General features: G+C 43.1%; 1 protein-coding gene across 1 annotated transcript in view; it reads right to left on the reverse strand.

Annotated features, from left to right (window-relative positions):
* LOC144114217 (sodium-coupled neutral amino acid transporter 7-like) overlaps positions 1-12,925 on the reverse strand; it is a 29,992-nt gene extending 17,067 nt beyond the window's left edge. The window contains exons 1-4 of the mRNA XM_077647813.1: positions 12,517-12,925; positions 9,425-9,546; positions 7,273-7,471; positions 2,888-3,023 (exon numbers count right to left, since the gene is read on the reverse strand). Of these exons, the coding sequence (XP_077503939.1) occupies positions 2,888-3,023; positions 7,273-7,471; positions 9,425-9,546; positions 12,517-12,640 (581 nt within the window). The 5' untranslated portion in view covers positions 12,641-12,925. The remainder of the gene's footprint in view (positions 1-2,887; positions 3,024-7,272; positions 7,472-9,424; positions 9,547-12,516) is intronic.
* Positions 12,926-16,179: the final 3,254 nt, after the last annotated feature.

Below are 16,179 nucleotides of genomic sequence, written 5' to 3' on the forward strand. Positions count from 1 at the left end.
CTTTACTGAAGCACACTTTAAGACAGCAACAAATTTTTATGGCGTGAGGGCATCGCCGAAGAACACCGTGGCGCAAGGTGTTTTCTTCTATTCAGGATAGGGTCAAAGGCCCATTTTCCAAGCATTTCGCCCTAAAGAAGCTAAGCACCAGGCCAAGAGAAAGCTTGTACCCATTGTATCACCGGTGGGTACCCGATGGCACTTGGGATCGAACCCCACACCTACTGCATGCGAAATAGATGCTCAAACGCTGCGGTCTGAAGCAAACTTTGTGTCAGAGATTAACGATCGCATCATCCAAGACGTAAAGTTCAGGATAAGTTCATTATTTCTCAGCTTTCATGCCTATAAATGCACTTTCATTGCTAGTGAGAGACTGTTTGATTTGCTATATGTGCACTCATTTCGATTCTTCCGTGCCCTTCAAAAGGGTTATTCGCATGTGGTCCAGGTTTATAATGCAAGTGGTTTCCACTGCATTACATGCTCATGACTTGGGACTCATGCTAGTGCTTACTATGTGAGGCTTACTAGCATACTAGCGTACACAAGGATAAACAGCACATGCTACAGCAGTCTATATAACTCTACTGCACATTCCTCGGTGGGTATTCTGTGCATGAGCATGACAGTGTAGCTGGTACCATTGTGTGTGAAGTCTTTGACATTTAGTTTCTGTCAGGAAAAGAACTGCAAGTACACTTAGAACAGCGGACAATGCTCTATTTATTCTTGTCTGCACATGTACCCATGTGTTCCTCTAGGCCTGTGATTAATACACTTTGTGAAACTCTAAATTTTTTTAACTTTGAAACCTATCACTATGCCCAATGATAATTCAATGTGGTAAAAGATTACTGCCTCTTGGCACATTGGATGAGGAATTGGTGCATGAATGATCTTTGATCTTCCAAGACTGCCTCACAAACTTTTGAATGCTGGTCCAGTCTATGGTAAACATGCGAATTTAAATGGTAATTAAACAACGTATTTCTGGTTTACTTCATCACCCACTTTTGCAGAGTGAGCATTGAGTAAGTCTTTAAATGCAGCCACCATGTACAAATGCTTCTTTGCACATATCAGCTGATGTTGATTTTTTATTATCGACACATCATATTGAGTGCCAGCTAGAGCTAGCAGCACTAACATTTGCACCAACTATAACTAAACTCCAAACTGTTGTCAAATACTTTAATACCATGTAATACTAACCCATTCATTTAAACATAGCTACTAAAAAGATGAATTGCCTTCACATTAATAAAAAATGAAATCTCGCCCATCATGAGTGGAAATGTTTCTATTCCAGGTAATTTATGCAGCTGTTTTATGTCTACAACCACTGTGTCACTTTTGTGTCCTCTTAAGTCCCATTTTTACTGCACAGTTCTTAGTTTTCTGGGTATGAACCAACTGGCCCGTAGGCAGGTCCTGGTAAAGATAATCCTGGCCTGTTTTCGTATTGGCCTCGGAGATATGGCTGTGATTAATAGCTCTGCTACTTAATACCAATGAAAGAGCAGCCAATACGACCACAAAGGCAACACCTCTACTTGACTCTGCGAACAGCTATGATCCACACTTAGCACCTCAGTATTCCTCGAGTCTGGAAAATGGTAGTATTTCATGGGCAGCGTTTTCTAAACTGTTGTGGCCCTCCCCAAAGCAACAATGATCCATTCCAGCTTTCTACGAAGCTTAAAAAGTTGTGCGAGGCACATTCCACACACCTTAACTTGTCTCAGCTAGTTTGGCCCATGATCAACAAATACACTTCTTCCCCCCCCCCCCAAGAGGAGTCCTGCTACACTGCTACAGCACTGCAAAGCTTGAGCTTGGGGTCCTCATACTCTCAACATCTAAATCCACAGGGCTGTTTCACATGCGGAGATACATATATATCCCTCCGCTTGCTGTAACGCCGGTTTGTGAGAAGAAATTACCCACAAAATTTACCCATCGATGAGCTATCAGCAATAATCATTCAATAATTAGGCGCATTCTGTCAGAGGGTTGCAAAGAGAGGGCCACCCCAGGGCGACCTGTCCAGTTTCTTTTTATTTTCTTTAGACTGGACAGACCCTGGCACCACAGTTCCAGAGCAGCACACTTTTTCCATGGCTACGTAGTCTTCCAGCATGAAGGGCTGTTCATCGGACACATCTTGTTTCTATCAAGACCGTCACCATCAGTCCGTCACCCAGCCATCATGAGTGACCAGCCACTCCCAACCCATGAGTGCAGAACTGTTCCGCAGCTACAGTGGATTCTTTTCTGCTGCCAAGTAACCTGCTCAAAGCAAATAACTGCCTCGATTGCAAGATCTTGAATTTGGCCTGATCTGACATGAATGCACCATGGTGGTGGATTCACTGCACTGAAGGTTTGGGGGAAACAGCTCTATTTGCTAAGGCTGTCACAAAACACTAAAGAGCAACTGCTACAGCTAACACATCACACATAATCACCAAGAATAACTAACCCCGTACATGCTGAAAATCTACTCCCAACATTACATTCATTGCTCATTTAGCTGCCTAATCATGCTCTAAACATAACCTTTAATGAAATTATTTTTTTCTAACTGAGGCAGCAAACGACAAAAAGTGATTTTAATTATCTAAAAAAGAATTGTATCTGAAAACTAATGCAATATCTGAAATTGGCTAAGACTGCACACGTCTACAATTTCATTGAAATTTGTTCAGAAACAAGAAACTTAGCTCCGAGACCAGTGCCCTCCCTAAAAGAGATAGCGCAAAAGCATTTTTCCCACTGCAGTGTTATAACTCTTGCTACTTCAATTTGTGATTTCTGAACCAATGAGCAATCCTCAAAACTACTATTTTGTGAAAGTAAATAACGCTTATGCCAAGTCAGATACCTGGGATACTTGAGGAAGTCAATCTTCTGTGAAAAGCACATTGGTAGAATGAGAACAACGGATGTGGTGACTATAACGAAGTCCCTGTGCATGAACCAGTGCAGGCAGTAGCTCGGCCCATAGAGGGATGCAAAAACTGTAAGGAGAACCATCAAAGGGTCAGTCATTAAAGCCCCACTGCATTCCGCAGGCCGCCAGAAAACATAAAAGAGAAAAGCATTTCTGATGCAATTCTTAATCTGAAATTTCCTGAAATTAAATTCCAACCAAACTTATTAACAGCACTCCAGTTGGCAAGTACTGAAAGGAGCACATATTCCTATTCTAAATGGCTGTCTTGAAAACAGTCAATATGGACATTACAGGAAGGCTACAGATACATACATTTTACACGTAGACTGACACACACTTTAATATTTCATTTCTTTATTACAGAGTCACTTGACTCCAAGCAGGAATGAGCAGAAAAAAAAAGCACATACATCAGAGGAAGACATCAACAATGACAATATGACGGTCCAAATACATCAAATCAAGGCATGAACCGCTACAGTTAAAGCAATTCAAAGAAATAAGAATACTTCACGCACACATTTCCTTTAAGTTCGTAGAAAACACTTCAAAACTGGAACTATCGACAATAAATTTCAGCATATAATTTGTTCCAATCACTTACGGTTCTCGGAAAAAATGAAAATTTAATAATATTGTTAAAACTATGTTCCCAAATCACTTTCCGGTTATCAAGATGTGTGCTTGTGCACAAGGTGTGGGGGGTAATAAATTGTGGTTGTCAATTTGTATCATGTTGTTATACGTTAACTACTACAAGTATTTTAAATATTGTTAAAACTATGTTCCCAAATCACTTTCCGGTTATCAAGATGTGTGCTTGTGCACAAGGTGTGGGGGGTAATGAAATTGTGGTTGTCAATTTGTATCATGTTGTTATACGTTTACTACAAGTATTTTAACCTGCATTCGGCCCGTCTCGCTTGAAGGGTATCGAAACCAAGATACTCAAACATTTCTCTCATGCTATCAAACCATTTATATCTGTTGCAAATGAATCTAGCTGCTGTCTTTGAACTCTTTCTAAGTTGGCAATGTTTTTTTCTGTAAAAGAGTCCCACAGACACAAAAAATAAATCCAGACATAGTCTGACCAATTCTTCATATGCTGCTAGCTCTATATAGGCAAAATGCCGCTGGAAGCTTGCGCAGAAAAAAAAAAACAAGAGGGATTTAAAAGCTTTGGTGCAGATGCTATTAATGTGGACAGCCCAACTTATAGTGCTAGTAATTGTAACTCTGAGATATTTAATAGCTGGTGACTCCTTAAGCACAACGCCATCTACAGAACAAGAATGTTGCAAATTGGTTTTGTTCCAGTATATACGGGGGAATAAGAACTTATCAGTGTTTAAGAGCATGTCCCGTTTCATGCACCAACCCGAAGCTTCGGAGAGGCTTTTGTTACGCCTAATTTGGTCAGCTACAGATTTGACCAAGGCATAAAGAATGCAGTATTTGCAAAAACTTTTATGTTAAGGTCACTATGTATGACTTTTACAATACCATTCACATAAATAAGGGATGAAATCAACCCCAAAACTAAACCCTGTGACACCTCGAAGTTACTTGTAGGGTCTTAAAGCAGTAACCCATCAACTTGGAACACATCAATACTGGTTTTCTAGATAAGATCTAATAAATTTGATATGTCGACTATTTATCCCAAAGGTATACGGTTTCTGTAGAATTTATTACGGGCACTTTATCAAAAGCTTTGGCATGGTCAAAAAAAAATAAAATCAGTCTGTTCCTTGCTTTTAAATGTATGTGAGTGAAAAGTCATGACATGCACTAAGCAGCTGCACCACAGTCGATAAACCATGCCAAAACCCATGCTGGGCATCTAAAAACAGTTTATTTTCTTCCTGAAATATGATCAAGCGTCAGCAGATCATGTGTTGTAATAATCTGCAGCTTGTTAAGGTCAACAAAATCAGGCAGTAGTCTGAAACACACAAGCGATCACAGGACTTGAAAACAGGAATGATAAAAGCCGTCCTCCAGTCTGACGAAAGAGAACACTGCACAAGCGACAAACTATAAATGTAAAAAAAGTAATGCAAAATCCATTCTGCGCAATGCTACAAGAAAGCTGTAGGAATCTTATTGGGGTAATCTGCTTTTCAGCAACAGGGTTATGCAGCAAGTTAAAAATGCCTTCCTGGCACACGACACCGGACATAGAAGAAAAAAAAAACTCCTGGCTCAATAAGAAGGCTAGTATCTTCCTAGGCATATATACAGACTGAAAGTATTTGTTGAATTCATCTGCAACTGCTTCAGTATCCGAGACTGGTGAGCTATCAACCATTAACAAAATACTACTGAATTTTTTGCCGCTTATGTGCCTCTAAAATTTACCTGGTGCTTCTTTGAGGAAATTGTCTAATGTGGTAGGGAAGAAAACGTCCTGGTGATGTTTAATCTCAGTTTTTATTACAGTGCTAAATGTGTTGATACTAAACTATTAAGGCCAACCTTTAGTGTCTCATTCTTTTCAGCTTTCGTTTCATGTAGATTACCAGTTTTGTAACTCAGGGGTTGTTTTCTTAACCTTGTCAAGAACAAACAAGACAATATAATGAAGACAAATTTGAATTTACACCACAAAACATTCACATCGTGTTCGGTGGAGGAGACATATTCGCCCCAGAAGAAGCTGACACTATGACACCTTTCAACTATTTTTCAAGTACATCCCGCAGTCTGTGTATAAATCCTTAACGGAGTTTACTAACTTGTAATGTGTACAACAGTCCCAAGTCTCCGTTAACACAAATCCCGATGAGGTGCGCAAGCTTTTCGGTATGCACATTCTAATGGCCGTAATACCTCTTCCAAGGGTATGAATGTACTGGTAAAGCACTGCGCAAGTTGTGCTCATATCGGAGACTATGACAGCGAAGAGATTTTTTAAGTTGCACAACAGCCTTCATGCTGCTGTAGATGAAGAGGAAAGCTGCGAAGACAGAGTCTGGAAGGTCCACCCATTTCTAGAGAGTATCAAAGCTCGCTGCCTAGAACTGCAGGTCGAAGAACAAACAACAGTTGACGAACAAACAATATCTTTTAAAGGGAAGCTCTCAATTAAACAGTATGTGCGAGGGAAGCCGTCACCCTGGAGAGTAAAGGTATTTGCTCTGTGTGGAAGGAGTGGCTTGCTGTACGATTTCGTGGTGTACCAAAGCCAACACACAATACCGGAAGAACTGAAGCAAGCATATGGACTTTGCTCTGGTGTTGTACTGCACCTTGCGAAAAGAATTCCGGCGGGGTGCAATCATCAGTTGTACTTTGACAACTACTTCACCTTGATTCCTTTTCTGTGTCAACTCCGGACTGACAGCATACTTGCAGCAGGAACTGTTCGGGCCAACAGACTGTTGAAGTACCCGCTGACGAAAAGGAAGCCAAGGGGCTACTCAGAGCAGTGCGTCACAGATGATGACACTGTTGCTGTTATTTGGAACGATAATAATACTGTGACACTTGCATCCAAATTTGTCGGAGTAGGACAGCAATCTGAAGTTAAACGATGGGACAAACAAAAGAAAGAGCATGTCTTTGTACACCAGCCAGAAATTATAAGGAAATACAATGAGTCAGTGGATGGTGTTGACAAGCTGGATTTCCTGCTTAGTTTGTACCGCACGAAAATTCGTTCGAAAAAGTGGACACTGAGGGTGCTTTTTCACTTTGTGGACGCGGCTATCTGCAATTCTTGGCTGGAATACCTCCGCAACAATCAAATGCTGCCTAGAGCTAAACACCTAGATTTGATGAACTTTCGCTTGCAAGTTGCCGAAGCACTAATTAAGTTGGTACTGCCTGAGAAAAAGCTTGGAAGGCCTTCTCTTGCAGAGATCCATGCACCACAACCAAAGATAGGGCAAAAAAAAGCAGGAACATCGCTTCCTTGCACAGACGCGTGCTACAACTCCTTTGACCATTGGCCCGAGGTTCGTGGCCCGAAGCCTGTGACCAGAAGAAGCCATCGAGGTGCAAGCTCGAGAAGTGCACAGGAAGGTCCCGGATATTCTCTATGAAATGCGTTGTGCCACAGTGCCTGACAAAAGAGCAAAATTGCTTCCTTGAACTTCCACAAGTAAATTTTGTGACCACAGAGGCGCTGTATACACAATTGTGTCAATGTTGCATATAATAAAGTTTCATGATAACTTTCAAGAATTTAATAGTTTTGTCTTTCTTTGGTCCCAAAAAGAATGTTTATGTAAAAAAAAAGTTTTTTCTATGCATAATTACAAGTGGCGTCTCAAAGGGTTAAATGAACTTAGCAAGGAACTACTCACTGCGATCTGAGAAGTCTCCCACAATGACTAGAAAGGTGATGCAAGTTCCATAGCAGTAGAGGGCTACAGCCAGAGAGCAGCAGCTCCAGAAACGGTGCCCACACACGCGCAGCACAACCTCCTGGTAGGTGGCACAGTCATGCCGCCTGGCACAGTATGCCAGAACAAGCAGGGCTCCCACCACAAAGAGCAACAGCACCTGCAGAATGCTCATTTGTGCTCAACACTCACTGATGTACTCCTCTCAAAAGCACACCAGCACACTTCCAGAAATGACAACTGACAGTGTCACATGGCGTGGCCGTAAAAAGGAATAGGAATGCCGCTTTCAGCAACTGTACGATGTTGAAAATTTGCAGACGAGTAACAAATGCCTCTCTTATCCAATCTATGTAAGGAGAGCGAAAATGCAATCTGATTCTAACCCTGAAAAAAGCGCTACATTAAATCTAATTTTTCATACATTAATCCAGGTAAACACGAAAAGCCGCAAGAACAGTCATTGCAAAACCACCTGGTCCAAGTAGAAAAATTTCTAGACTTCAAAATAGGGCCAAGATTATGCTGCTTCCAGCATTACACATAACAGCCTGAACTAAACTCCCTTGATGGTTTTGTATGCATAAGCACTCATTTAAACAAAAAATAATAAGCCAAAAGATGCTTGTGTAGAACAACAAACATAGTCGCTTTTTCCACAAATAACATTGCCTTCTTGCATAGCTATAGGCTGTTAATACTAAATCACAAACACACTGTTAAATTAAATGGTTATACCTTACACAGTAACTCACTTGGCTAGAAAAAGCTATCTAACATTAAAGGCATGTTGAAACATATATTGTAATAACGCCCCAAGCAAACTAAGTAAGCAGTCTCTGTCTTTTACTTTTCCTTTCATATTTGGTTGGACTATTTTAGAAATTTTTACCTTTTTTTAAAAACCAAATTCTGAAATCCGCCTGCTATTGCCATGTGTATTTAAGAGGTGTTTTTGTTTTAAGCCGTACATCTTGGTGTTCGACCGATGACCGTGAAATGTCTGAATGCATATATATATATTCAGCCAATCATTGCACGCTGTGCAATGATTGGCCCCACACTTAAAGTGGTCATTCTTTTGCTGCTTTCCAACCTCAGATAACCTGAAACTCCTTCTGAGTGTTATCATAGATTTTTTAGTCACTCTTTAAAAAACATAAATAGAGAGAATGACTGGCTTACTAATTGGTCTACATATAGAATAGCAAAATGGAAAATTCCACATGTTATCTGGTATGTTATCTGACCCACTAAGCACTCAGGAGCATAATTATGGAGCAATTCACTCCTGGTGCAGTGGGAAGTTGCCCTGGGAAGCTGAAGCTAAACTCTACCATCTCTAGCATAAATCTTTCAGTAGCTACCAGTGTGGTCCAGAACTTCCGCATTAAAGATTGTGCTCATTAGTTGCAAGTTAACTGAACCCATTGAGGAGACATTGCTTCAGCTGCACGTTTCCAAACTTGCAACAAATCTTGAATTTTTAAGGTAATAAATGACCTCTCATAAAGTATTCCAGAACAATAGAAAATTGTCAAATTCCATCGTTTTACTCACATCATGTGTGTTGCTCCACAAAACCACTACACGCAATTTCAAAATAATGCTCAAAATACAACAGATGTATTTTATGTGAAAAAAACTCTCGCATTCCTAATTATCTTGAGCATGAATATAAAAATATTTTACTGTAGCTCAACTAATGAAAAACAAAATTCATACAGAATCAATATACATAAATAAGCTTCTGTTTAGTCAAATGTTACAGGGGAATCCCACAAGGAAGAGTACATTTCTAATAAGGTAGTATATTACTTACTGACATCCACCCAAGCGCAGCCATACGGCTACAAAGGAAAGCTATACAGCTTTCTCAGAAATTTGGTTTCTTTAACTACAAAGTCTCTGCGAAAGCTGTATAGCTTTCCTTCATAGCCATATGGCTGAGCTTGAGTGGACTTCAAAGAATAATATACTCTCTTATTATAAAGCTTGTGTTTACACAACATTCTACTGAGCTCTGAGCCAGATGCAGAATATAGTGCCAGCAGGTAAGCCCAAATGTCTGTTATGATAAAAATAACTGCATGCTTGTGACCAATTTACTCACCGCCTGCACAGACAGGGCCACTGCTATGCCACCAGCTTGGTCAAAGGCATGTGGAAAATTCAGCAAGCCAGCTCCCAGGGCAGCATTAATGATCAGAAAGACCGCAGAGACCCAGGAGGAACCTAAAAGAATGTTACACTGGTATTAGTGGCTACTGCATCAGTCACAATGCATCAAATTTTAGCACACACAAACAGGAAGTACACAGGAAGTACACAGGAAGCGAGGTCCCGAAGTCGCAAGACTGTAATGGGACCTCCTAACCAGCTGAAGAAAACACTTGAGCTCCACCTCAAGGGTATGACACGACAATGATAATGGGTTCATTAATGCCCAAATATGTGGAATTCGTCATTCTCTGTTTTACATTATAGATTCCTGGGAGTCCTCATACGACTCTTGTTGCAGTGTTGCAATGGCTAAGCGATGCACCACTGCCCTCCGATGACAGGTGCTGCCACCAGTGGGGCTTGCGAGATCAGGTTGTCCTTCCTGAGCAACCTCTCACAACTAATCATGTTAACTGCCACCTGCCACGGTGGGCAGTTTGCTCAAAATCCGGTGAGCAGGTTGTGATCATGCCAGATAGACAGTGGCGAAATTAGTGACTGGGGGGTCTTAGTGCTAGCGCAGTAAAATTAGATATCTTCATCTCATTACTAGTTGTTAAACCATCAGTTATGATCTCTTGTAATGACTAAAAAGGTAAAACTAGCAGGTTCAAAACGCCAGCTTTACCACATCAATGATAATTGTAATCTTAGAATATGCAGTCAGTGCAGTTTACAGTGCAGATCAAACAGGGACAGTAAAACCAATGCACTTGTCAGACAGCTTATTTATGGCACAAAAAGCTTGTTAAAAAAAAAATTACAAGGGGTGCTTAATTATCATTATGCAATGACAATGCGTTACTATTAGGTCTTTTAATGCTAGCCATGGTGGCTGGCTGCGGCTAACTACAGCTGCCCAGGGGACCTGCAACAAGGTTCTGCTCCGCGGCAGCCACCATACGCTCTCTCCCCTACAAATGAAGAGGGGGATTTCCCTCTCACTACTTTACCCCCTGCAAACCGTGGAAGGTGGCTCTTCTGTATACCAGCTGTGGAAGGTGCAAAGTGTACACAACACTACACCGGACAATGACAGACCTTTTTGTCAAAGTGGGGCTCCTAATGCTAGCACATTAAACCAACTGGACGTTCAAGCCATTTTCACATACTGAAGTCAGCTTTTGCCAGACCAGGGCACACATTTCTGGAAGCAAGAACCTCTTCCTTGGGCATAAGCACATATAAGCCCTAAAATTTGGAGTCTACAAGCCATTTTTTTTTTTTCAAGAGACAAACGAAGAAACAAGACATTTTCTAACGTCAGCAGGAAGCCCTTCCAGTTTCCCTTCACTTTGAATCAGCTTTGGTCAAACCATTCTGCAATATGTACATGCAAAAAAGTGCACCCTTTTGAAAAATTCACTCCTCAGAGTGGTTTTGTAATATGCTTGTGCATAATTTTGGCTAACAATAATTTTGGGCACAACCATAACTTGTTTGCACCTTTCTTTTATGCAATTGTTGTGCACTCAGACATTTTGTACTGAACTGTGAAAAAGCAAGCAAAGTCAAAAACTGAATCAGCACTGGGCCCCATTCGTCCTGGACAAAATGATACCAACACAACAGTGAGCGGCAGCAAGGTTGCAAGATTCATCTTTGCTCAGAAGACTGAGGTGCTAGAATGCATGGCTCACTGAACCAATATTTTCTTTCCTGGGTTCATACACAACAACGGTTCCCCATCAAGGTGGCATAAACCAGCCAAGTCTTTCAGAGGTTCAGGAATAATCAAACCACATCACAATGCCTGTGCCTCATGCAAGGGGAGAAACAATTTTCTTCAGTATTTCAACAAGCATTAATGTTGAAGTTTGAAAGTCTGCTGACATGTCGCACTCAAAGAGCTGAGCAAGACCAGCTTCTGAATGAATAAAGGAAAACACTTGGGCACCAGATAAAACCAAGTAGTTCTTTTTTTTTAACGGCACTGTCCGCTGCTGCCATGGAACAGCAGTCAAGCTAGGCAGTAGCATAGAAATGGCAGTAGTAAGTATGAAATGTTCATGCTGAAGATCATGGCTTGCATATATTTTTCATGAAGCATTATATTAGAGAGGGAAATTCAACGCATTCATCCCATTCTGGATCCCCTGTCTGTTTTACACTGGTATGTGCTCAAGATCACTGCACACACCTGAGAGGGATTGGCTGAACAATGAAAATTCAATCCTTGTGTGCAAATTCCCAGCGATGCCATTGCCTTAATGTGCTCTTTCATAGCACACGCCATACTGCAGATACCAAAGCTGATTATCTAGCTGGAAATTTAAGCTATGCATCTCAAGGGCCACACTGTGCATTATCAGCTTATTGTGGAGCACACTGATAACAAACAATGGAAAAGCACTTCCTAGTGCACAGCTGACTTCCTCAGCTAACTAGACTGCTTATCTTTCAGAGTGCAAAGTTCAAACCAGCCAAATTTATTTTGACCCTTCGCAACATATAATGCAGAGGAACGAAGTACCGAAACAAGGAGATCAAGAGCATTTGACGCCCAAATGTGTTGCTATTTCTACAAAACGCCAAAAAGCATATGCTATGTCAACGTCATGAAACCCGAACTACCCGAATGCTGTACTTTCTTAGAAATTAAATGTTGATCGGATGAACATGACTCATCTTAGGAGAAAAAAAAGGCAGCCGCCTACCACTTATCCCAAAGCTAGACAGTGCTAAATATGAGCAGCAGCTGAACACATCATTATGAGTCAAATAAAGGCATTAACAATCAATATCTGGAGGAAGAAAAATAAAAACGTAGCCAGTTGTATTGGATCGCAACATGTATAGAAATCTCTGCATGCCTCCCGATTCTTGGCCGATCATCCCGAATGGGTACGTGCCGTCTTTTCAAAGGTTAATTCAACAACATTGGATCGCAGCATAGCTCTCACTAACTGCCGACAGGTGACAATAATGCTGCCTGTGGGTTACTTTATGAACAAGTACGACTGTTCTTGTTTCACACTTTACCTTTACTGCTGTTGGATGAAGATGATGTCGAACTGCTGTCTTGTACGTTGCCAGCACCTGGCGTGTTCACTGAGCTCGCAATAAATTTGACATCGTATTCGGGCACTACTTGTGATGCCGACATCTCCGCTTTGGCCACTGCTCTCGCGCATGCACTTAATATTTAGATACCGGGAGTGCCAGACACTTAGAATGCGTACGTACTACAAGATGCACTTTTGCACCGCTTCGTCGTATAGTGTCTATGTGCTGAGCAACATCGTTAATGTCACATTCAAGCAAGCAGCTACGGCGCAAGCAGAAACCTAAACCCCTAAACGACGAACTAGCAGCACAGCCCACTGCCAGCTGCACAACCTCGTGACGCTCGCGATCGCCGTGACGCCAGCCAATGCCTCCTGAAGAACATGCCTGAAGCGTCTCCTCGATTTCAATGGGCCCTGAGATCGCCACGATGTTGCGCAGACTGGCCGCGAGGAGCCGCTAAAAGATTTTTGGTTTCAATGGCTGGGAGACTGTGATGCGCGGCTCCCGATCATGCTGTTTCATCCTTTTTTCGGGCTTTGAGCAACAACTTTTATTTTGTTAATGACAAAAAAACATGTTCTTTGATGTCTCAGAGTGCACAAAATGCTTAAAAAGTCTAAGCTGACTTCCACATAATATTGAAAGCAGAGCATCAGTTTCGATTTCGAAATCTAAGAGCGTGCTGTGCACGCCGTTCTATCATGCCGTTAGGACCTTTTGTGTGCTGCATAACCAGTAACTTTTGGACGGTTTGCAACAAAAGGAACATGTTCGAAACATCCATATTGCAACAAGTGCTTGAAGTGGCTAGAAATGCCGCAAAATAAGTATTTACACTGCATGGTGCATGGTTGTATTGTGTACTGTTGCCAATGGCAACAAATCAACTACTTCGGACAAGCAAAAAGCGAAAATAATCCATGAAATAGAATAAGAACAGGAGGAGGTCCGGAATTACCTGAGTTCTCAACTGTAGCCAGGTGACCCGTGGCAAAGGAGGACTGCATGGCGCTCAATGGATGGAAGCTGGAGACGTCGCGGTAACCTGCCTGGGGAGTCGTTGGCCCGGAGGGGGCACATCCCTCATATCTAATGTTCTTAGAACTTTGCGAAGCGCGCCTGTTACAATCTTACTGCGGAGCATTGCGAGAGATGTTTAGATCAGGTGAAGCAGATCTTGGAAGGCCCAGCCTGCGCTGTTTCTGGTCATCTTTCCGACGAGCTTTCGCCGAATGGTACCTCCCTGGATAACGTTGACAATTAAATTTCAAATAAACCCATGCCCCTCTTTTCTATTCTTTTCGCAAGAAACACAGCTCACTATAGGTTCCCTGTGTGATGCGCCATACGCAAACAGTGACTTTGGGAGTAACACAGCAGGCCTGACTGACCGGATTTCTCCAAGTGATCAGCAAGTGCGTTGATAAAATGACAACTGGAACAAGGGGATCGAGCATCAGACATGGCGAGCGACGTGTGAATATTTAAAAAAACAGTGCTGGAAGGCACAGACACGTACGCACTTGCAAGGAAAAATGGCATGCGTCGGTGCGATGTAGGCGGCAGAAATCGTTTCTTACTGCAGTTTCAAGCATTTTAGGGAAAGAGGTTTCTTGTACATCTTCGCAACTGCGCTAATTCTTAATTGCATGTCTGAATTATGTCAAGTGCATGGTTTGTTAGCAACGGTTTGATGAACTTCTTGCATATAATATGCAGTAGTGCTTCCCTGTGGCCGCTATCCTTGTTCTCACAGGTCAGGACAGGCAAACCCGCGATTTTATTCACACTAGTTGTAGAGCAAGCATATGCTTGCTCTACAACTAGTGTGAATAAAATCGCGGACACATATGTGTCCAGGGGCCTTTGAAGATGCGTTCGGTCTTTGAGCATGATATCGACGAACTTCTTGAGGCCCTGTAACACTTTTAGGAGCGCTGACGTCGGCTAAAAGAGTTCACCCCAGTCTTGGTGAGCAGTCAAACTGTCAACAGTAGCATTTCCTTCGCTGAAAATGCAAGCTACAAACTGCAGAATAAATTGATGTTGTGTTTGGCTGCCAGTTTTTTTTTCCGAATTACATTGAGCCGTCTTTCCCGGAGTTGTAAGTCGGCAGGAATTTCATGGAACGAAAAGTTGCGTTTCTTGTTTCGCTGACTGAACATGCAAAACGGAACGCAACAGCAATGCATTTTCGCTCGCTACTCCCTCCAGCAACTGCAGTCATCGACGCATGACCTGTCAAACGGTAACACTAAACAGACCACACAAATAATATAAGAAACAGCGCACCAGAAGGCATACTTTTTGCTGCAACGGCAGTCACAAGAAAATTCTGTGCTGCCTGCGTGTCGTCTGCTAGAGGGTCATCTGACAGCGCCTCCATACGGCGGACGCGCGCTCTACGGCGGGAAGAAAAACCCCTGACGCTTCAGGCATGTTCTTCAGGGGGCACTGCTCTATGATGGCCGCTATGGTGCTGCAGCAACAGCGCACATAAGCAGACGACAGCTTCCTACGCAAGACTTGCTGGAGCCACTCGGATCCTTGTTTCAGACGTGTAGAGGGCGCCAGCGCTTGCAAGCATCCGATCTTAATAATAATAATAATTGGTTTTGGGGGAAATGAAATGGCGCAGTATCTGTTTCGTATATCGTTGGACACCTGAACCACGCCGTAAGGTAAGGGATAAAGGAGGGAGTGAAAGAAGAAAGGAAGAAGAGGTGCCGTAGTGGAGGGCTCCGGAATAATTTCGACCACCTGGGGATCTTTAACGTGCACTGACATCGCACAGCACACGGGCGCCTTTAGCGTTTTTCCTCCATAAAAACGCAGCCGCCGCAGTCGGGTTCGAACCCGGGAACTCCGGATCAGTAGTCGAGCGCCCTAACCACTGAGCCACCGCGGCGGGGATTGGCTATGGGTGGGGAGAATTTTTTCAAGAACGAAACAAGAACGAAACCCACAAGCGGCAGACAGACAGACAGAAAAACTATTTCGCAAGTGAGTTTAAGACCCTGCTGGGTCCCTGGGCCACTGCGCGGTCCCGCACTGCATCAAGTAGGCCATATGTCGGGACATGACGTCGGCAGCCCGAGTCACCGTAGCAAGCTGCGATGTCGGGTCTGCAGACGTGAGCAGGACCTCCCAGTCCTCCCAGCTCGATATGGCGTGCTGTCCCTGCGGGGGAGGGTCAGCAGGGCAGCCGAAAAGGATGTGGGAGAGTGTGCATGTAGAGAGTGCGCATAGGGAGCATGTAGGGGACTGAGGGGATGACAGAAAGCGGGTCTGGAGGCGTCTGAAGAGGATCTGTTGGGAGTGCGTAAGAGAGGGGTGGGGAGGGGGTGGCAAGTAACCCACGTACCGTGGACAGACGGCGGTAGAGCCTGAACATAACATCAAAGGAAATAGAAGAAGGCGTGTGCAGTGTTTGTGCAGTGGGTCCGGCGTACCAATGGCACATCATGTGGGACTGTGCCAGGTTCCTGACCGAAACTACCTCCAGGACATATCCGCCCGAACTTCAAAGTGTAGTGCAGTCTACAGACAAGGACACTCAGCTGTGGACCATCCAGCAGGCCCGGAGTGCGCTCGAAAAGCACAATAAGCCTCACGATCCACCACAAACGGGCCGAA

The sequence above is a fragment of the Amblyomma americanum genome, chromosome 1 (assembly GCF_052857255.1).
Source record: "Amblyomma americanum isolate KBUSLIRL-KWMA chromosome 1, ASM5285725v1, whole genome shotgun sequence".
Taxonomy (NCBI): Eukaryota; Metazoa; Arthropoda; class Arachnida; order Ixodida; family Ixodidae; genus Amblyomma; species Amblyomma americanum.